The sequence below is a fragment of the Rana temporaria genome, chromosome 1 (genome assembly GCF_905171775.1).
Source record: "Rana temporaria chromosome 1, aRanTem1.1, whole genome shotgun sequence".
Taxonomy (NCBI): domain Eukaryota; kingdom Metazoa; phylum Chordata; class Amphibia; order Anura; family Ranidae; genus Rana; species Rana temporaria.
In genome coordinates, this window is record NC_053489.1 from 580,222,498 (window position 1) to 580,246,016 (window position 23,519).

Consider the following 23,519-nt stretch of genomic DNA (forward strand, 5'->3'; position numbering starts at 1 on the left):
AAAATTAATTGAAATTTCTAACTGCCTTTGTTAATTATGCCAGTTCTATTCTGCTTTATTAGGATTTTGGATATTTTAGTACCATGTTGTCTGTGTAATGGGTTAGTATAGGAAATAGGTTAGTATAGGAAAATGGATGTGTGTATAAGGTTTATAAACAGAAAATAATGTTGCGCTGTTAAAGTGCTTAAAATATATTCAATAAAATACAGTACTATTGCACCACCAGTACTCATAACAGTACATATAAGTGTAAAAAGTTCATATAAATACCATTTGTAATAGCATGCAATCATAAATAATATGTAAACAGATGCCAAAAACTCAGTGCTGTCATGCAAAAATTCCTTCACTTGCCAAGTCCAGAAATGTGACATAAAAAATTATTAGTATCAAATAGTCCCAAACACAATATCAGTGTTGGAAGTGGTGCTGCACATGCGCCTTTCCTGTCCAAATAGAGCTCCAAGTGATCACTTATTGTGCTTCACACATATATGACAAATAGACTCTTATCAGACATGAAGACCCTTTATTACAGGGTCTGACCATGAATCGGTGAGAAAACCCCTCACTGTGGGTATGGAAAATGACTCCCTTCAGAGGACCCATTTAGCAATTGGACCATTAATAAGGATCTCCAGGTCACACAGTAAGTCAGATGTCATACACTAATCATAAGCCAAGCAAGTATGAAAAGAGGAAGTAAAACACTCATTGCGCAATTAACATTAAAATGCGTTCTTATTAAAGGGGTTGTAAAGGTTTTTTTTGTTTTAAATAACAAACACGTCATACTTGCCTCCTCTGTGCAAGGGTTTTGTACAGAGCAGCCCTGATCCTCCTCTTCTGGGGTACCTGTCAGCACTCCTCTTCTCTAGTGCCCCCACGGAGAGCCACATTCCATGGGGGCAATCATGCAGATACGCTCCTGAGTCCTGCTGCTGCGTCCATTGACACAGACAAACTCAGCTCTGCCCCCAGCTTTTGTGTCACTGGATTTGATTGACAGCAGCCGGAGCCATTGGCTCTCATTGCTATCAGTCTATCCAATGAGGACCTGAGACTGCGGCTGGAGCTGCTGTACTCGTTCCTGTCGCTGGAACGATGGGGTTCAGGTAAGTGAAAGGGGGGCAGCTGCACAACAGAAGGTTTTTCACCTTAATGCATAGAATGCATTAAAGTGAAAAACATTGAGGGTTTACAACCCCTTTAAGACCAATAATATACTCAAGTGTGATAAACATCAGGCATTCAATATGTATATCGTGCTGACGTCATCACTATGACCTCTGCCCGATGTACGTTTCGTCGTAGAAGACGTCATCACTGGGGCAACGGAGATGGGCCTTCCAGCAACTAGACAACACTAGGCACTCTCCCAAGGCAAACCATAGTGGACAGGATGATGATGTGATGAGTAGGCCACACATCCTTGTGGTTTAAAACACATCATTCCGACTGTAGGTATGGTAGGTATTTTTTTTAAACAGACCTAGCTTATAAGTTTGAAATGAAGCCTGTTACATCTGAGGGCTTGGCTGAAAATCTTTTGAGACTTCTTTTCCCTAGGGGGTTGTATGAGGCAAAGAGCCTTGTGACTACAAGTGTTTAAAATAACCATTACACTGTGCTTCTAGTATCCAGCCAGCTGCTATCTGTAGGCTTTAAAGTGTATGTTAAAATGAAAAGGAGAAAATGTTTGGTTAGTAGAACCAAGTAGCTAGAGCTGAACTCCAGGCAAACATCCATGCACTCCTGCCAGAAAGCACAACCCATCCTGGTGCTCCCTTGGTCTTCCCTGCTACTCTAACTTTTATTTTGCTAACTTTTTTCTCTGTGTTAGCCTACAATTGTACCAATATGGAAAAACTACATACCAAGGAGATCACCACTCTACTTTCTCCTCCACGTAAGCCTCATACACAAAATATCAGGCGAATGATCGTTTGTTTTTTTGCATGTTAGTCTTATATCAAAAACCCAATAGGCTACTAAAGTTACAAAAATTCTTGAATACTGTACTGGTTAGACTGAAATTGTACAATCTGGTATTGTACGAGAAAAAAAATAGTTTGCCCCTTCTGATAATTTTGCATGAACTGTCATGATTGGCTCTTGAAAACTGTGTACTAAAGATCAGATTCTCGTACAATCGCTGTATTTTTCGTCCGATTTTCTTGTCTGTACTTGCCATTCGTTTGGGCAAGGCAAGTGTTGAGTAGACCTCAGTTAGCTTTTAGTGCTGCCCCCCTTTTTCTTTCAGCCCAAGTGCTATTGAGTTGGGGTTTACAAAGGCTGCGGTATCAAGACAAAGTCAGATATTTTAATCGGCTGTATTTAAAATACATTTTTTTTTTTTTATGAATTCAGAACTTGATTAAATAGTGTCTGTTTAAGCCTGCAATAGAGTTTGGCCTCATTTGCACAGATGTGCATAGCAGTGGGGTTAGAGGGTTCCAGGAGGTGCATATTGGGCGGCACGAATATGGAAATTCTTTGACTTCACACAGAATGTATCACTGTGACTTCTTGGGTGTATACATATGGGGCGGGGTATAAATGTTCCTCTGCAGAATAAATATGATCTTTTCCCTCAGGAACTCTAGTGTCTTAAGTCTTTACAATAACCGTCAAAATAGAATTGAAAAGATTGATGTTTTTGCATAGAAGTTTCCACATTGCATAACAGCACTTTGTTTACTTAGGACCATAGTAATCTAATATCCGCCTTATCTTGTTTACTTGAGAGTGGAAGTGATTGCATTAGTTGGGACATGCACTCTTATCATGCTATGTACATATATACATTGCTACCGACATGTATACATTGCTACCGATGGCAACAATTTTCAGAAATGAACGGTTGGGCTGTAAAGTAATTTATGTAGTTATTAACAGGGTTATTGTATTTTTGAATAGTGAATGTACTCTGTTCAGGCAGTTAAACTTCTAAAATGTCTGGCTACAACCTGCATTGTAATACACCAAAGTGGCATTAAGACAGCCACAGATATGTATGCGTGTGTGTATATATGTGTGTGTGTGTATATATATATATATATATATATATATATATATATATATATATATATATAGGCAGGTCCATAAATATTGGGACTTCGATACAATTCTAATCTTTTTGGGCTCTATACACCACCACAATGGATTTGAAATGAAACAAATACGATGTGCTTTAACTGCAGTTTTTCAGCTTTAATTTGAGGGCATTTACATCCAAATCAGGTGAACGGTGTAGGAATTACAACAGTTTGTATATGTGCCTCCCACTTTTAAAGGGACCAAAAGTAATGGGACAGATTAACAATCATAAATCAAACTTTCACTTTTTAATACTTGGTTGCAAATCCTTTGCAGTCAATTACAGCCTGAAGTCTGGAACGCATAGACATCATCAGACGCTGGGTTTCATCCCTGGTGATGCTCTGCCAGGCCTCTACTGCAGCTGTCTTCAGTTCCTGCTTATTCTTGGGGCATTTTCCCTTCAGTTTTGTCTTCAGAAAGTAAAATGCATGCTCAATCGGATTCAGGTCAGGTGATTGACTTGGCCATTGCATAACATTCCACTTCTTTACCTTAAAAAACTATTTGGTTGCTTTCGCAGTATGCTTTCGGGTCATTGTCCATCTGCACTGTGAAGCGCCGTCCAATGAGTTCTGAAGCATTTGGCTGAATATGAGCAGATAATAATATTGCCCGAAACACTTCAGAATTCACCCTGCTGCTTTTGTCAGCAGTCACATCATCACTAAATGGAAGAGAACCAGTTCCCTCTGTATTCACTCTGGTGAAGTCTTCTCTTGATTGTTGACTTTGACACACATACACCTACCTCCTAGAGCAGGCATATGTAATTAGCGGACCTCCAGATGTTGCAAAACTACAAATCCCATCATGCCTCTGCCTCTAGGAGTCATGCTTGTGGCTGTCAGAGTCTTGCTATGCCTCATGGGACTTGTAGTTCTGCAACAGCTGGAGGTCCGCTAATTGAATATCCCTGTCCTAGAGAGTGTTCTTGATCTGGCCAACTGTTGTGAAGGGTGTTTTGTTCACCAGGGAAAGAATTATTTGGTCATCCACCACAGTTGTTTTAAGTGGTCTTCCGGGTCTTTTTGTGTTGCTGAGCTCACCGGTGCATTCTTTCTTTTTAAGTATATCTCAAACAGTTGATTTGGCCACACCTAATGTTTTTGCTATCTCTCTGATGGGTTTGTTTTGTTTTTTCAGCCCAATGAAGGCTTGCTTCACTGATAGTGATCGCTCTTTGGATTTCATATTGAGAGTTGACAGCAACAGATTCCAAATGCAAATAGCACACTTGAATTTAACTCTGGAACTTTTATCTGCTCCTTGTAAATGTGATAATGAGGGAATAATACACACATGGCCATGGAACAACTGAGCAGCCATTACTTTTGGTCCCTTAAAAAGTGGGAGGCACATATACAAACTGTTATAATTCCTACACCGTTCACCTGATTTGGATGTAAAAACCCTCATATTAAAGCTGAGTAAGCAGTTAAAGCACATCTTCATTTTATTTCAAATCCATTGTGGTGGTGTATAGAGCCAAAAAGATTAGAAATGTGTCGATGTCCCAATATTTATGAACCTGACTGTGTGTGCGTGTGTGTGTATAGTATTTATATGAGTGCAGTAGCTGAGCCTACACTTTTAAATATGAGAAGTCAGTGTTTTCAAGAAAAGGAGTGAGTTACCGACTATAATTTTAGCCAAATATTCTCTGTAGTTGCCGATCAGACTTTGGTAGGCCATAGATGGTGCAATTTTTTTTTTTCAACCACTGGTTGCAGGAAAGAATTTTGCATGATTTCCCCCGATTAACACAGACAGTGCAGACATGGTAAGCCGTCCCTGCCAGGAGAAAACGGCGATTATTGCTAGCGGCTATAGAAGCTGCTAGCGATAATCCCAAGTGAATCTGTCAGGCTGGTTGTACCTAGTTGATCGCTCAACTTGGTACATTCAGTCTGCTTACACACGATTCAAATCTCGGCCAGTTTCTGCTGAACCATCTATGGCCAACCTTTGAGTTTTCGAACAACTAGTCCCTTATTTGTGTACAGTAGCCTCACCTTTAGGTGAATGATAAGGATCCTGCCCTCTGTACCTGGTGAATTTCTCTCCTAAAAGACTTTCCTCATTGAGCTGCCTTCTGGTCTTCCAGAACGTGTGCTTCCCTGAATTTCATGGGATCTTTCCTTCGGCTTGAGTATCAGGTTGATTCTCCAGAAGCTTCCATTTGTGGTCATCTGCTCCCATTTCAGGTTAAAGGCTGGGACTCATCAGGCCTTTGATTTGGCCTTGGTGCTTCAGGCGGCCATTGGACTACTTTTGGATGTCCTGACAGTGTTTGAATTTCTTCGCCCCTTAATAGATGAGAAAGAAAATAGGATTTTTGTAAGCACTGTAAAATACTATTCTTGGATTTTTTGAGGGACATGGCTCTACCCTTTTATCTTCATGTTCTTAGTACGGCTTGCTACAAAATTGAGATATGCTGGGGGGGCTAACCTAAACTATATTCCGCTGAGACAATTTTGGGCTGGTCCGCGCTTTACTTTTGTCTGGCAGGTACGTTGATGGGTTGTAAAATTTGGATTTGACTGATAAAGTCTCTTCTTACAAATATAATATGTCTGATTAAAAATTTAATAAAGGAATGAGACAATGAAAAACTGTACTGTAAATCATTCAGGCACCAGCAGCCAGATGTTTGTTAGGTGTCATTTTTCTCTACTTTCGTTTTGAAACATGTGGATTATTAATCTTCAACGGTGAAGCTGCCCATGTTTTTTGCCAATTAATGGTTAGCTAAGCTGACCACACAGGTACACATGCGTACTCCATTGGGAATTAACTGAATGGGCCAGATTCACAGTGAGAGTACGCCGGTGTGTCTCCTGATACTTCGGCGTACTTTCAAATTTGCCGCGTTGTATCTTTAGTTAGAATTCTCAAACCAAGATACGACGGCTTCTGGCTTCGATCCGACAGGCGTACGGCTTCGTACGCCTTCGGATCGTAGGTGCAATACTTCTGCGCCCGCTGGGTGGAGTTTGCGCCGTTTTCTGCGTCGGGTATGCAAATTAGCTTTTTCCGGCAATCCACGAAGGTACGCGCAGCCGTCGCATTCTCTTACGTCGTCGCTAGTCGGCTTTTCCCGGCGGTTAGTTAAAGCTGCTATTTTGCAGCGTATAGATAGACTTGCCATGTTAAAGTATGGCCGTCGTTCCCGCGTCGAATTTTGAATTTTTTTTTTTTTTGCGTAAGTCGTCCGTGAATAGAAAAGGACGTAACTCACGTCTAGGTTCAAAAAATGGCGTTGGTGTGACGTCATTTCACGCAAAGCACGGCGGGAAATTTCAAAATGGAGCATGCCCCCTACCCGCCCAATTTGAAATTCGCGCCGAGAAATACACTACGCCGCTGTAACTTACGGCGCAAAATCTTTGAGGATTTCAAAATACGCCAGGTAAGGTACGGCGGCATAGCGTATCTCTGATACGCTGCGCCTGGGCAATTCTATGTGAATCTGGCCCAATGTTTCTAACAATGCCTGTTACACGCTATACATTAGGAGAAATGGAAATACGTTTTTTTACTCCAGCTGTGGATATTTGTATATATTAAATAAGTGCATGATCTGTTTTATTCTAGGTATTCAGGAACAAACACTGGGAACGTACACATTATTGCAGATTTATATGCAGAAGTAATAGGTGTCCTTGCACAGTCCAAGTAAGTATATGTTTCCTAGACTTCTTTTTTTTTTTTGCAAGGAGCTGTGTGGATGAGTTTTATGACTTGTTTGGGTTTAGTAAATGGCTGTGGATTCCCTGCTTTCACCCGGCAGGAGAGAAAGCTGAGAATATCCGGCAGCATAGCTGTTTATAAGGATTAAATGGCGCCCCTCCTGCTTTCTTTTTCATCATTTAGATTTCAGGCTGTGAGGAAGAAGTTTGTCACAGAATTAAAAGAACTGAGACAGAAGGAACAAAGCCCCCATGTGGTTCAGAGCATCATCAGCTTGATCATGGGAATGAAATTCTTCCGTGTCAAAATGTATCCTGTGGAAGATTTCGAAGCCTCTTTTCAGTTTATGCAGGTATTTGTACCAAGCTAGTCTTCTGTTTTGCACTCTTTTGTCTTCTGCCACCTTTACCTGCTTTTATTAGACTAGCTTTCTATCATTTTTGTTATGCCTTGGGAATTATCATTACACTGTGACTAAAGAAACCACTTGTGTCAAAACTGCTTGTTTTTAAAAAATATTGTTCACTCTTACCTTTGTTACAGCCTATGTTTAGTTACTTTTTTTTTTTTTTTAATCCACGCAAGCAATGCTACTTGCATTTAGTGAGAAGTGGCCTTTGTGCTGGTCTCTCCTAAGCTGGCTGCAGATTTCTTCATTCTCCAGATTCCCATAACTTGGGTCATCTGCCCCCCTTCCTATACTCGAGTAGTTATAATCTTTAAGTACTGTGGGAGTTTATATAGCCGCTGGACCTGTCACAGGCACTCACCAACAGTGCTGAGTACGCCTGCCCTTGCTGCCCCCCTTCTCCAATCCTAGAAGTGGTACTATAGCTTCAGCAATGAAAAGCGCTCCATGAATGAAGGAGGGGCAGCTGAATGAAAGGCCTTATTCCTGTTATTTTTTTCTGTTTATTGCCATTTCGGCCAAGGGTACAGGTACAAGAATACTATCGGGCATATAAGCTCACACGAGCAAGAAACCAGGCCACAATGGCAAAAGAAGCCCTAAATGGGTATACCACTACAACAACTTAGGTTACAGAGACATTGAGGTACAAATGACAACCTCCAAGGCTAAGTTATCGATGACTATGCGGACTTGAAGAGCAGTTTGTAAAAAAAAAAAAAAAAAGAATGAATGAATGAAGGGAAGGTTCATGGGGAGGGAGAGAGAATGGATGCATTCTGACTAATACCAGACCAAAGGCACATGTAAGCTAAAAAATAGGCATCAAAAGACGACAATGACAAGCTGATAGTGTCAGGTCTGTGAAATATTATCATAATACATAGGAGTGTTTTTTAACTCGACTAATCAGGCCCATCTCTTAGAGTGTTTGTCGACAGAACCCCTAGCAATGTACAAGTTCCTTCATGAGGCCCAGGTCACCAACTTTGCGAGCTAAAGTCGATAAAGACCGTTGCCCCCAAAACTCAAGGGTCGGGGATTTACCAGCATTTAACAAATGTGAGGTAATCTTAACATTTCTCATTTTCATTGAAAATATACAACTAAACTTAGGCTTTATTCTTCAAATGCAAATGCCAGTTTCTATATAAACAAATGTCATTTTTCTTAACAAACATTTAACGTAATGGAGAAAATTAGTTTTGGGCAGTGTAAATGGATTAGACCACACGTCAATTTTTTTTTTGCTGCCTGTGCGGATCATGTATGTCTTGAATTCTGGCCATTTCTTGCTGTATTAGTCAGAAATTTGAGCTGTAGATGGCCCTATCGGCACCACCCGGCATGTCAAACATTGAAAGATTTGAAAAAAGACGGAAAATTGTCTCACACAAACGGTGGCTGTGTCCCATTAAGATGCAGTCACTTTTTTGGCATTGTGACAGCCGCAGGTGCTGTCTGAGTACAACAGCAGTGAATATTCCTCCAGCCACGCTATTTAGGGGAATGTGGGAATCAAGTGACTTCTCTCGTTGAGCCCCAAGTGTAAAATGAATGAAATCAAAGTGTGTTCACATTTTTTGTTTTCAGGGCATTTCCCAGTTCTCTTGTTTGTGTCATTCTCTTTCTCATTTTCTGCCTCTCTTTCTCACTTCTGATCTCGGCTTCCTTACTGCTTCATATATTTACAAACTTTAACTTCTACATGATTTAATGCACTGTCTATAGCCCAGTTTTACAGCATTGCTGAATAAGTGTTTCTATAATGCAGGGTATTCATTGCCATTGATGCTTCATATAATGACTCTTTCTGCTTGTTTGCTTGACAGGAATGTGCACAGTACTTCTTAGAAGTGAAAGACAAGGACATAAAACATGCACTTGCTGGTCTGTTTGTAGAAATTCTCATCCCTGTGGCTGCTGTAAGTAAATCTTGTGATGTTTTGCAAATTTATATGTGATCAATTGATAAGTTGTTTTTTTTAACTTTTTTTTAAAGCCAAAACTTTGCTTAATAATTGATAAAATCGTGGACAGTGTTATTTATTGTATGTTTTCATGACATTTTACTGGGATATTTTGATGGAAGCTGTAATGGTTTTAGTTAATTTGCATTTTTTTTTTTATCTACTATTTGTCAACCTCTTGTATGTGGTTATTTTATGACTACTAATATAAATAATATAAAATATTAAAATATTTATTTTACAAATATAACTTTAAGACAGGATGCACTCATGACAGAATTGTTGTGAGTTTTTTACATAGAGAGCATGGCCGAAGCTGGTTGCTTTCAGACCCTCTTTTTCTAATTAAATCTATGTAGAGTCTCACAAACTGACAATCATGGAAAATGGATGGTAATTTTTCTGACTCATTTAGGTCTGTGTGTAAATTGGAGCATAAGTTGTAGAACTTTGTATACAACATGCTTTTTTTCCCCAGCAAAACAGGTAAGGATAGCCTGTAAAACATCTGAAAAGAATGTCTAACACCGTCGATCGCTCGGTTCTCAGTTCTTCCTGAGAACAGAGCTGGTGACCGTCAGTCCCCACTGTCTGCTCTGACCCTCCAGTGCTCACTGGAACACTGGGCTGTGGAGGGGGTTGTTAGTGGCCGGCTCAGACTCCAGAGGCCCACTAAGAGACTGAGCCGAGTGCAGCTCCAGGCATGTGGGCAGATCCCAACTATATGGTCGCAATCTTTCCCCTCCTTTAAGTTCTAGTTGTAACCTTTTTTTTTTTTTTGTCCTGCCATAAATAAAGACAACCTGTAAGCATTCCCTTTAATGTGCAGTTTAGGTTTAAATGCCTTCACAAATTTAGGATCACATCTGTCATACGTGATCCAACATTCACAAAATGCTAATAGTAAAATGCAAAATGATAATCTGTGCAGCCAATTGATCATGAGATTTATTGTAGACATTCTTTAAGGTTTCTTAACCAGGGTTTCTCCAGATGTTGCTAGGGGTTCTTTGAGCAATAAGTAATTTCCTTCTTGAGAAGACCATTGCAGTGAATGGCAGAAGTACATATTTGGATTGTTGCCATTGGAGAACAGTGGACATGTCACATGCTATATACAGCCATACCCCACTTTTAAGTACACAATGGGGTTTATTTACTAAAGCCGGAAAGTGCAAAATCGGGCTCACTTCTGCATAAAAAACAATGAGCTTCCAGTTTTTTTTTTTTACCAAAGCTTAATTGAACAAGCTGGGGTTAGAAGATCATTGGTTTCTATGCAGAAGTGAGCCTGATTTTGCCTCTTCCAGCTTTAGTAAATAAACCCCATTGTGTACTTAAAAGTGGGGTATGCCTGTACAAGGTTGTCAAACAACAAGGAGTTCCTCTTTAAACTCTATATTCCTAAAAAAAATACCTGTATCTCTTGAGTCAAAAATACTCCCCTCTGACGTATAGAGCAGCTCCCTGGAAATCGGTGATCGGGTCTGCATAAAAACGTGATCACTGGAGACCACCTCTTCAACTGTGTGCATGTGCCCTGTAGCCCTGTAACTTGGAGAGGAATTCTCCTGCAATTACTTTGCTGACTTTCCAGAAGGCATGCATTGGCTTCTGCATCAAAAAGTGAGTCATTTTGACTCATAAAGGTAGAAGGGCCATAAGGAAGGGTATTTGTATTCTAAGATTAAACACCAACATATTCTAAAGACGATAGGTTAGACGATAATAAGAATTTTTGCAGAATAGAACAGTTTGATCTTTCATCATACTATACAGAATTGATTTCTCTGTGCCAGGCTTCTGAGTCTCATCTCTTCCTCTTAGGAGGTTTTATGATCTCTTCAAAATCAAATGTTGTTTTGCTGGCAATTTTACTGCATGGGTTTTAGAAGATTTTCTCTATAGATAGCACAGCGTTGGTCAGAGCATTACTGATATTTTCCATTGCATTAACAAATAATGCTTTAAGTAGAATATGCTTGCATGTTTTCTGTTAAATGTCCTCAGAAGAGCTTGTTAGTATAATTAATGCTGTCTACTTCCACCCATGTGAAACCACACAGGGAAAACCGCTGGCAAATGGAGTACAAAAAAATGAGCCATTTCTCATTCCTTACGTAATGTTTAGAGTCTTTGACAAATGTTCATGGTAAGGAGCTTTAAAATCTTAAAGGCCTTTTTCACTTTACAATAAAGATTGGCTTCTGCCTTAGCATTCTCCCTATGAAAACGGATCTGAAAAAGTGAAGCCTGCTGAGTTGGCTGCTTGATAGGAGACCTTTCTACATTGCTACTCGGAGGTTCATAAGGAACAAGATTTACTATTTTCGAAATTGGACAGGTGCCATTTTTTACAACACACAGATGCTTGATGAACAGATTTTATAGATTGTATCTTATGTGACTTGACATATGAGATCAGAGAAAGTGGAGAGGGTTGGACTCTCACTGGGCTTAGTGTGAGGCAGCTTTTAATTATTAATTCATTGACCTTGTTCACTGGTGTCATGAAAATGTATGTTATGAATGCAATACATGAGGTTTGAGTAATGCCTTGTACACACAACCATTTTTTTCGCCAGGAAAAAAAACAGTTTTTCCCGACGTGATTCCTCTCCAGCCTGACTTGCATACACACGTTCATGCAAAAAAACATCCGACCAAAGCGCAGTGATGTGCAACACGTACGACGGGACTATAAAGGGGAAGTTCCTTTCCAAAGGGCGCCTCCTTTTGGACTGCATACTTGATTCTGAGCATGCACGTTTTTTCCCCCTTTGGAAAAGCATACACACCACCGTTTTTCGCTCCGAGAAAAAAACTGGCGGGAAACACGACAATAAAAAAGAGAGCCGTTTCAAATTTTTTGCGTGCAGTTTTTTTTTCGAGAAAACTGCTAGGGAGCATACACGCGACCGGCTTTCACGACCAATATAAAAAATGGCAGTTTTCTTATTGTGAAAACCAGTCGTGTGTACAAGGCATAAGAGCTGTATTTAGCGCAAACTGCATCACCTTTCTGTGTTCTTGCCATACCTGTGATGTAATTTTAATACTTCAATAAAGATATCGAGGAGTGCAGCAAATTCTGGACTTTGCATCTATATACAACACACAGATAGTTTTCACTTGTGTGTTGTGTACTGAAATACATGTGAGTTGAAATATGTTTGCATAGTACGATGGTATGCCATTCAGAACAAAATGGCACAGTGACACTCCCCACCGCCAACTTTGTGTTGTGACGTGAACCATCCCTAAAGTACCCACATAAGACACAAGGGGTTCTCCTTACGATTATAAAAAAAAGTAACCTTTGCCATGTGTAAAAGGAAATAGTTTTGTAAAAATTGGGAATAGTCTTTCACACGAGCTGGTTCTTGCAGAGTCTAAAAGCACAATATATAAGTAGCTACGTAGGTAATATATTAGAGAACAATGAGCCCAGTTATTTCCAGTTGACTTTCTAGGGCCAGGAAAAAACATTTCACCTATTTGCCTTCCCCTAGGGGTTCTGATAATGCAAGATCTTCTGTTTTTTTCCCAGTTTTTAATTTTCTGTTATGGTCAACTTGGCTTACTTTGGAACTATGAGGGAATCGTGTACTGTAGCATGGTAGTGTGTAGTAAGGTCTTAACACCAATAAGTTCTCTTCTGCAAGCTGCAAAGACTTGCATCAAGTAATATGACTTTCATTTTTCATTTTTCCAGGCTGTAAAAAATGAAGTTAATGTGCCATGTTTAAAGAATTTTGTAGAGATGCTCTACCAGACCACGTTTGAACTCAGCTCAAGAAAGAAGCATTCCCTGGTGAGATACGATACTGCGGAATCCCATTTCTTTATTCAGTATATGTATATTGTTTGGATATTTATTAATTATAGTCCATTTTATGGGGTATCTCTGTAGGCTTATATTTAAGGATTAGGCTAAACGGGTCCACTGCTATTCCATTTTTTTTTTTACCTTCAGTCTTTTGTTTAAGGTTTTCCTACTTAAAGTGGTTGTAAGGGCTAAAGGTTTTTTAACCCAACAAATTCTCTTCATTAAGGTATAGAACCTTTAAGGTGCAACTCTCCCCCTCCCCCTCTCAATACGTACCTGAGCCCAAACTGGTCCAGCACAGTGCTTGAGAGCAGCCCTCTCCCTCAGTGGACTCAGTAAGAGTAGCGAGGGCCATTGGCTGCTGTCAATCAAATTCAGTGATGAGGTAGCGGAGGGGAGGGTAAAGCTGCACTGCGTGTGTAAATAGATGCACACAGTGTGGCTCAGTAGTGAGCCTGCACTAGCCCCCACCCCTGGCTTTCTGGGGGAAGGGAGGTACTCAAAGGCAGGAACAGCCAGGAGCACCAGCAGCGGACCACAAAAGAGGAGAATTGGGTCTGCTCTATGCGAAACCATTGCACAGCTCCAGTAAATATAGCATGTTTTTTTTTAAAAAGACAAAACAAATGTAGGAGAAGGGAGTCATATTTAGACCGTTTGTGGATAGGAAAATCATGGATGAGCAATTTAATAGCTTGTAGGGGTAGTAGGAGCAATGCTCCATTTGGTGGTAGTGAATTTACGCCATGTTCGGACAGCTGCAAGGATAGTTGGAGGAAGGTGAGGAGGAAGTCTTGCAAAACAAATGTAAAGTTTGCCTTTTTGTTAAAAATTTCACTTATGATGTTTCCCATTCTTGACTAATTCAAGCCATTTTCCTTTTAATAAGATTTATGAAAAAAAAATATTCAACAGTTAAATGCCTACTTCATGCTGAAAGAGCAATTCCACACCAAAGTGATAATTCTGTTTATGAACTGAACATTTTGGAGAGAAAATTATAATGAAATGTTAAATCTAATTAAAACTCATTTAAATCATCTTCGTAATTCTATATTTTATTGTGTCCTTTCTATCCATAGGCACTATATCCACTGGTTACCTGTCTGCTGTGTGTCAGCCAAAAACAGTTTTTCCTGAACAATTGGCACATTTTCTTGCAGAACTGTTTATCACATTTAAAGGTAAGTCTCTCGCGGTCATATTTCAGCACTGAGAATTACTGATATGTAACAAATATACCACATTTAAGAAAATAGTTCTGTCTTGGGTGATTTAACAACGTATTGATGTGTTCCTGACTTTAATCTTTCAAATCTGAGCATTTGCACAAATTTTACAAGCTTTTTCAGATTCATTTATGCGGTAATTCACAGCCATCTTCTTTCTATTGTATTGCAATGAATCTTCTTGGTTAGGTAAACTGCAATGGCTTGTGACTTTTACTGCTCTTTCCATTATTGACTGTGATATAGATGACAATGGTGCATTAATAATAATAATCAAAAACCTTTCTTCTTGGCATCTTTCTGGTACCGTTCTGCGTCATGTAGAATGTAATGACTCCTTTCCTGTAGTAATATGGATTTAATGTACTTGGGTTCTCATTTGAGGTTTGATTAGCTGCATGTCTGTTAATGAGTATGGCACTTTGGTTGTGGCACGCTGACTCCCAGTTCCTGATCACATTGCTCTGCTTTTTCATTCCCTGTACATCTTTCTGCTTGCTAATTTTCACCTCATTCGTTTTTGTTTCGTTTACTTTTAATCATTTTTTTTGCATTGTTTCTGTCTTACAAAATTATTGTTTAGTGCCCCTGTGCAGACATTTCTACTAATTTCACTTTACACAAAGAAGCTCCAAGCAAATGTTTAAAAATTACCTTTAAATACATCAAATCAGGCCCTTTAAATTCACCAAATCTTAACTTATTTCATCTGGTACATTGTACGAAATCTGCCTATTTATTAAAGTGCCACATACTGGCTGAAAAATGAATAGGCATTTGCTCTCCAAGTTTTTGGATTAAAGGGAAAGGGACCTCAAGGATGACAGCCGTGTGAAGGTGATGTTTACTAGCAGTATAAAAGCCAGGCAGGAAGGCAGTGAAGTGACCTGCATATTATAAAAAATTTCTTCCAAAGAGTAGTAGACGCTCCCTTCTCTTTCACCTAGTATTTTTCCTATAGCTCACACGTAACTGATGTACAGGCACAGCTTGCTCTAATTAGAAGGTTAAGCTGAACTCCAGACAAACTTTTTTTTTTTTTTTTTTTAGGGCTGTGCGTTAAACGCGATATTAACGGCGTTAACGCAAACCCATGTTAACGCCGTCAATATTTTTGTCGTGCGATTAACGCAGGAGCCCTCAGGGTGGACTTGCAGAGTGTGCAGCGGCGCGGCACGGCTTACCTTTTCGCTGGATTCACAGACAAGTTACTCACCTTGTCCCTGGATCCAGCGATGCCACCCCGCTGTGTGATCGAGCGGGTCCTCCTTGCTTGGCGGTTCCTCCTTGCTTGGCGGGTCCTCCTCGCTTGGCGGGTCCTCGCTCGATTCACAGTGCCTGTGTGACGCCGAGCTCCGTTCCCTGCGACGTTACGACGCACGGGAGCGGAGAACGGCGCCAAATTTAAAAAAGTAAACAAACACAATGCATACAGTATACTGTAATCTTATAGATTACAGTACTGTATGTAAAAAATACACACCCCCCTTGTCCCTAGTGGTCTGCCCAGTGCCCTACATGTTCTTTTATAAAATAAAAACTATTCTTTCTGCCTGAAAAACTGTAGATTGTCCAAAAGTGTCCCTTTATGTCAAAAATGGTTTTAGATCAGCTAGAAAACAGCGATAATAAATTATAATCACTTGCAGAATTGTGCGATATTTGTGGGGAAATTCGTCATAAATTAGAGCGATTAATCGTGAGTTAACTATGACATTAATGCGATTAATCGCGATTAAAAATTTTAATCGTTTGACAGCACTAGTTTTTTTGTGTTTTTTCTGGGTTTGTAGCCATTTGGTTGATTTTACCCCAGTTCCTGTGTGATTACCAAGCTGGATAGTTAGCAAAATCTCCCCAATCTCCAAGGCAAGAAATAAGAAAAAGATTTAAAGCGGACTGGGCAATGCTGAGGACCTCCTATTAAGTTTTTTCTTGCAATATCTCCCCATTTCCTGTTTAACAGTATAGGACATCAGATGAAATTTCCCCAACAAGCAAATGTAAGGCAAAAAATTAATAACCACCCTCCCCAGCTCAAACCATGCCTGAAAAGTTTGTCTTGGCCCAAGTTGTTCTTGACACGAGTCTTGTTTTGATGCTCAATCCTAGAGGTAGGTTTATTAGAAATTAGGCCATTAAAGTTTGGGACCGGTTCTTTACATCCAGTCCAGTGAATGCTGCATGTTTGTCGGCCACACTGATTTTCAATTCAGTAGAAAAGGGGAATTCATGAATGATTGGAGAATCTCTGGAAATTACTTGCATTTTTTTCAAAGCCTTTTCGTTGTGAGCTGGTAATGCCACTAAGAAGGAACTTGCCTATGTGTCTCTGTGCTGCTTTGAAGTACTGGAATTTAATCCTACATGATTTGGTTTAGCATGATGCAGTTCCAGTGTTGGGGGTGCTTCAAAATTGAGGTTCAGGTCAGAGAATTCAAAGTAAACAGAGCCCAGGGACATGCCAGTCTATAATTGATCTTTAACCACTTAAGGACCACTCACTGTATATATACGTCATTTTAACAAAAGCTTATTAAACGAGAAGCACAATGTTCTGTCTTTTGGATCAGGTGGGGTCTTTGGCCATAGCTAAATAAAACAATGCCAAGGACCTTGAGTGGACCTGGTCAGACTGGACTTTGCTTGTGATGTGCTCCAGGAGTTTACTTTGAATTGTACTTTTAATTGGTGTGTTTGCTGGTATTTTTTTAGGATCATCAATGAGATTTCCTAGTGTGCTACAGATATGAGTCTCGGGCTCTCTTCGGAGCTTTGGGCAGAGCTTCCCTTGATATACTGGAGCAGCCATGTGGCTTCATGTACCCAGCTTCCTCAAAGCGGTTTAGAAACCCCTTTGAAATGGCCTATTGGTGTGTCTCCAACTTTCTTGGTTGAAATGAGAAACCTGTAAGCCAAATTGGCATATTATATGGGTATTTCTTATCAGTTTCAGCCTACAGAAACTGTTTTTGATTTGCATAGAGCAGGGATATGCAATTAGCGGACCTCCAGCTGTTGCAGAACTACAAATCCCATGAGGCATAGCAAAACTCTGACAGCCACAAGCATGACACCCAAAGGCAGAGGCATGATGGGACTTGTAGTTTTACAACAACAGGAGGTCCGCTAATTGCATATCCCCGGCATAGAGTAAAGCTGTTCATTCACTGGGTGAATTTCCGACGGTTCCTATAGGACTGGACAAAATTCACTGAGTTGGTGGCCCTGATGGCACCACTCCACCTGAAACCCTTCAAAAAGTCGAAGGAGCGAAGTGGAAAACTGACGGCCGAACAGGTCATTCGGATGCAAGCACTGTTCAGGTATTCTGCCAGCCAGCCAGAATTCCATAGTTTAAAGCAGGATTGCCAGGTGATTCTTTGCTGTCTGTGCCCTCTTGGGTGATTTTTTTCTTTTTGATTAGGAAATGCAATAGGAAGTGAGAGGAAATGGCTAAAATGTGAGGGGAAAGCTCCTCCTCCCCAATTGCCACCAACGCAAGTGCTCCCAATGCAAGATTTTTGTTTGCATCTTATTCTAATGACAATTTGTATTGGATTTCCCATTATTTTCTGCCTCTGTGATCATGATCAGCAGTACGAATAGTACCAATACTAAATAGATAGGGTAAATCCCCCCTCAAAACTAAAAGGAAAAAAACATTTTTCTTACAGAAAACACTTTAAAGTATTAGTTTGTTCTTTATCCAGGTGCATTTTTTTCTAGAATTGTAATACCTGCACAAATTTAAACCTCATTTTAGCTAGGGCAATAAGTCAGAATGAAATCCAGTAAAGACTCTGAAATAAACATACTGGGTAGGTAGCTGATTATGCCAGCAAAATGCCTCTAACAACAACTAATATAGTCTTGGACAGTCGCTGTCTGGTCGGATAGATTATACAGAGACCTGTAGTTTTTCACCAGCTTGAGGGAATATGGTTTTCTGTGCATAAAATGGAAATGACATCCCATTATCTAAATGTTAACCAATTTCCACTCTATGTAGCCAGACGGTTATGAATCTCCAAAAAATGCAGATTTATTTTCCTCCCCTGGCTTCTTTTAGTTGTGTTCCGTTTTTTCTTTGTGCTTTTATTTTTCATCTAACATGCATGTCGCTCCATTTTCATGTTTGTTATGTTTTGCTGTCTCACGTTGCTTTATTTAGATGCCATCTAACAACAGTCTCAGAAAACAAATAGAAACCCTGCAGGTGAGTTTGTATAATGAAAAGCTGGGCTTGCTTTCAATGTGCGGGAGACCTCATACCAGGTCTTTATAGACATCCTGAAAGATGATCTTCATTTTCTGTGGACCGTTTAATGAAATCAACCTCTTGCAGGCACACCTACAGACCGAAGATTGCCTGCCAGTTTATTTATGATTTCCGCTATTAATGTAACTAGGTGCCGTGACTCAAACAAATGTATTTTTGTATTCTCCTTATGTTGTAAAATTATTATTATTTTTTGCAATTTTTATCAGCCACTGAAGCTGCGATTGACCCAAACAATGCAGATATAAAAAAAAAAAAGTATTTTCTATGCTTGCCTTGCATAAAATATCTACTTTGCAGTCAAATTTGAGAACAACTCCCTATGTGTTCCTATTCACACAGCATGCAAAAAAAGACCTCTCCATGTGTTAGGCAGGCCATACACATAATTCCCCCATCAACACAGACAGTGATGACAGGGGAATCCCACCTGCCAAGCAATTGTCAGCTTCTGGCAGAGGAGCGGGCGGGAGAAGCTGTGCCCGCCGGGAGAGGACAGTGATTATTGCTAGCGGCTATAGCAGCCGCTAGCAATAATTGTGAGAGAATCCAGCAGGCTGCAGAGTTATTTATGGTGAACATTAAATCCCCAGCCCCCTCTATATAGTAGAGGATAACTTCAGTTTTTGCTTTTTCAGAAAAGAGAAAGTAAAATGTAAACAGCCATTTCTAATTTGCGTTGTGCTATGTGAATCCGAATATGTAATATATATAAAATAGGAGTTCTACCAATTTAGCTGCAAGATTGGACATACTCTTGAGTAGCAGTGAGTTGGTAACATGCTGCGCCATGTCTGTACCATTGCATTATATGAATGTCACATAAAGCATAGGACTGAAAGCTCCTATTAGCTCATTGAAGCATTATCATTATTTTTTTCAAGACCGGCCCAGCTATGATATGGTGTGTCCATACACATCCTTTTTTTTCAATTCTTGCACATTCATTCAAACTATGAGCACACCATCGTGTTGCCTTTCATGGGATCCTTTGCATTTTTTCTGTGTTTTTTCTGAAAAGCAATGCAGCTATGTTTGTTCACTTAAATGCAAGTAATGCTTTGGTGGGACTTGCAGGTGTTTTACTGTTTCATTTATCACTTGGAAAAGGTCTTGCCACCAAGTTAAAATCCTCTTATATGTACGTTAAAAGCACCTGTATGCAAATGCAAATCCGTTATAGGTAGTAGTTGGTCAGATTCAACTGGACTTTATGTGAATCTTGATGTAGACGTTGATTGTCCAAGAACAGGATGGGAGGTGTAAAAGTTGTGGAATCGCTATGTACTATTTCCATACTTGGAAGTTGTTAAATCACCAGGGTAGAGATGTTTATACAGCCCTACATGTGTGTGAAGGCTCCCCCACTCCCCTGTTCAGAGATGATTGATTATTTCAGTTTGACGTAGAGGGCTTTTCTCATGCCAACCATTTGTCCTCTCTGTCCAAAATGTGCACCCCACTGTTCTCGCAAGAAAGTATGAAAGACTTTACCACGATCTGTTTTCAACATATAATGCCATTTTAACACTCTACCCATCAGTTTTACAATTTACACCTTAAGCCATGTAAGTTGAGGAATTAACACCTATGCAGACTTCCTGACACCAATAAAGGAATTATGTACCGTATTTATCGGCGTATACCGCGCACTTTTTTGCCCTGAAAATCAGGGCAAAATCGTGGGTGCGCGGTATACGCCGATACCCGCTTTCCCGCGCCGAGTTTGAATACTGCGCCGACATATACCGAGAGCAGTACACTCGTGTATTGTCGGGCAGTCTCGGGTCCTCTCGCGCTGACGTCCTGGACGTACAGGACATCAGCGCGAGAGTTGCCGAGCCTGCCCGACGATACACGAGTGTACTGCGCTCTGTATATGTCGGCGCAGTATTCAAACTCGGTACGGGGGAGGACGCCGCAGAAGGATGCCGGACCCGACGAAGAGGACACCCGAAGCTGCAGACGGACGCCGGACCCGACGAGGCCGCCGATGGACGCCGCGCAAGACACCAAAACTGTAAGTACAAAAAAACTTTTTTCCACAGGAATTCGGGGCAACTTTAGGGGTGTGCGCTATACGCGGGAGCGCGCTATACCCCGATAAATACGGTAACTAGATCATGATGGTTCCACAACTTTCACACTTCCCATTCTGTTCTTGGACAGTCAACACCTACACATTCCAAGGAGATTGGATAAATATAAATGCTGGGGTATCTGACACTCCTTGGAAATGAAGAAGTGGCTTGGAGAAGTTACAAAATGTCTTCATCATTACAGAACAAGTCTAGTTGAATGTGACTAGCTACTACTATTTTTTACAATGGCCAGGTTAAATGAGAACCTTCACAAACAATGGTACGTCGTATTCACACAAATGTTAAACCACGGTCTTGGGTGCACTCAAAAAGTAGTGATCAATTTTAAGCACTTGTTGAAGGCCAATTATAGATAATTCAAAGAGAATCTAGTAAAGTTTAATGATATGTATTTGCTGACTGATATTTTGGTGGATTGCAGCCAAAGCTTATATAGGTGTGTTGCAACCCACGGTAACTGTGGTTGGCAAAAAAATTTAATTAACCACTTGGCAACCGCCAAGTACTGTGGGTGAGCGCCCGCTGTAGGCAAAGCGACATATCCATACGTCGCTGCCTACTTTCAGATTTAGGGCACGCCCCCTGCCTAGCACCTGCTGAAGCTTAACAGCAAGTTACGGTAAGCTGTGTACAATCACAGCCCAGAGCTCTGTGTTGGTAAACAACACAGAGCTCTGTACAGAGGGAGTGATCGGTCAGTTCCTCATCCCTGCAAAGCAGCACACTTGACACACATTACACTTAGGCACACTTTTAACCCCTTTGATTGCCCTTTCCCAGCCAGTGTCTGATTGTCGCCGCAATATCAGAGTCCCATTATAGGTCGATGATCACCGCTCATAAAAATTTCAGTATATATGACATACAGTGAGGTCTATAAATATTGAGACAGCGACACAATTCTAATCTTTTTGGATATATACACCACCACAATGGATTTGAAATGAAACAAACAAGATGTCCTTTAACTGCAGACTTTCAGCTTTAATTTGAGGGTATTTACATCTAAATCAGGTGAACGGTGTAGGAATTACAACAGTTTGTATATGTGCCTCCCACTTTTTAAGGGACCAAAAGTAATGGCTTCTCAGTTGTTCCATGGCCATGTGTGTATTATTCTCTCATTATCCCATTTACAAGGAGCAGATAAAAGGTCCAGAGTTAATTTCAAGTGTGCTATTTGCATTTGGAATCTGTTGCTGTCATCTCTCAATATGAGATCCAAAGAGCGGTCACTATCAGTGAAGCAAGTCATCATTAGGCTGAAAAAACAAAACAAACCCATCAGAGGGATAGCAAAAACATTAGGTGTGGCAAAATCAACTGTTTGGAACATCCTTAAAAAGAAAGAATGCACTCTTGAGCTCAGCAACACCAAAAGACCCGGAATACCACGGAAAACAACTGTGGTGGATGACCGAAGAATTCTTTCCCTGGTGAAGAAAACACCCTTCACAACAGTTGGCCAGATGAAGAACACTCTCCAGGAGGTAGGTGTATGTGTGTCAAAGTCAACAATCAAGAGAAGACTTCACCAGAGTGAATACAGTTCACCACAATATGTAAACCATTGGTGAGCCTCAAACAGGAAGGCCAGATTGTGGTGGTGTATAGAGCCAAAAAGATTGTGTCGATGCCCCAATATTTATATACCTGACTGTAGTTTGTAGGCACTATAACTTTCACGTAAACCAGTAAGTATACATTTATTGTGTTTTTTTGGATATGTTGTATAGCCAAAAGTAAAAAGTATAGATTTATTTTTTTGGCGTTTTAATTTTTGTTTACATCGCAAAAAAATAAACAAAACCACAGTGATCAAATACCACCAAGAGAAACTCTATTTGTGTGAAAATAAATGATATCAATTCCATTTGGGTACACCTTTGCATGACCCAAATGGCAAAAAATTACCTGGTCAAGAAGCGGATATATTCTTCTGGAGCTCAAGTAGTTAAACTAGATTCTTTTTGAAATACCTGTGAGTACAGTGCGTTATTGTGCATGTTTGGCCATCTGAAACTCGAATGTGCCCGAGGTTACAGGTTATACTATAATGCTTCATCATATACATGATAAATATGCAAGTCTTGCCTTTTCTTGATGGTGTGCTAGGCTGATAATTAACAGTGAACGTATAAGAAACATTATCTGTAGTGATCTGCAAAATTCTATATCTCAACTTCACACTTTTTGCTGCCAGATAAAAAATATTCTCAAAAATTTATTTTGGTTGGTCAAGTGTAAAATATGGTTGTTTTTTCACATTCGTATCTGACATTCATGGGGGAAATGGGGAAAACCTATACGTCCATAGATGAACTCATGGCTGGAAGGCAGGGGCGGACTGACCATTGGGACTCTCGGGCACTGCCTGAGGGCCCCATGCCACTAGGGGGCCCCATCAGGGTTGCCAGGCTCAATAAAACCAGGGACAGTATGTAAAAATCTGTTTTTTTACATCTGTCCCTGATATGTCCGAAACCGACATGCTTTTGATGTGAAAATCCTGAGATTTTAGCTGCCCTGCCTATGCAATGCCTCCTGGCGTGGTGGCCATCTTAAGCCCGGGGGCCCCATAATCTTCTATTGCCTGGGGGCCCCATGAGTTGTCAGTCCACCCCTGCTGGAAGGCCACACGGCCCTATGCTGACCATAGTTTTTTTGTGGCTGAACAGCTCAGTGTGCCTCCACAAAAGGACAATTCCCAGCCCCTTCCCCATATACCTGGCTGTGTCTGACTTTAGCACTTTTAGATCACATACCTGGAGCATGCAATATTTGAGTGTCCGTAAAAAGTATCAGGTTTTTCTCTTTATTTGTTCTGGGTCAGTGACTCCGTCACCATTGAAGCTAAAACTTTGAAACATCAGCATGACAGCCCAGGAATTAACAATGGC

The 23,519-nt window shown here is 40.5% G+C and overlaps 1 protein-coding gene across 10 annotated transcripts in view; it reads left to right on the plus strand.

Annotated features, from left to right (window-relative positions):
• The window catches only part of FRYL (FRY like transcription coactivator), a 505,173-nt gene that overhangs the window by 334,358 nt on the left and 147,296 nt on the right, over positions 1-23,519 (plus strand). For 6 of the 10 annotated variants that reach the window (XM_040334951.1, XM_040334921.1, XM_040334924.1 and 3 more), the window contains 6 exons: positions 6,703-6,783; positions 6,982-7,150; positions 9,040-9,132; positions 12,893-12,991; positions 14,089-14,190; positions 18,410-18,454. In XM_040334951.1, the coding sequence (XP_040190885.1) occupies positions 6,703-6,783; positions 6,982-7,150; positions 9,040-9,132; positions 12,893-12,991; positions 14,089-14,190; positions 18,410-18,454 (589 nt within the window). The remainder of the gene's footprint in view (positions 1-6,702; positions 6,784-6,981; positions 7,151-9,039; positions 9,133-12,892; positions 12,992-14,088; positions 14,191-18,409; positions 18,455-23,519) is intronic. The other 4 variants (XM_040334929.1, XM_040334936.1, XM_040334956.1 and 1 more) reach the window with 1 other exon arrangement.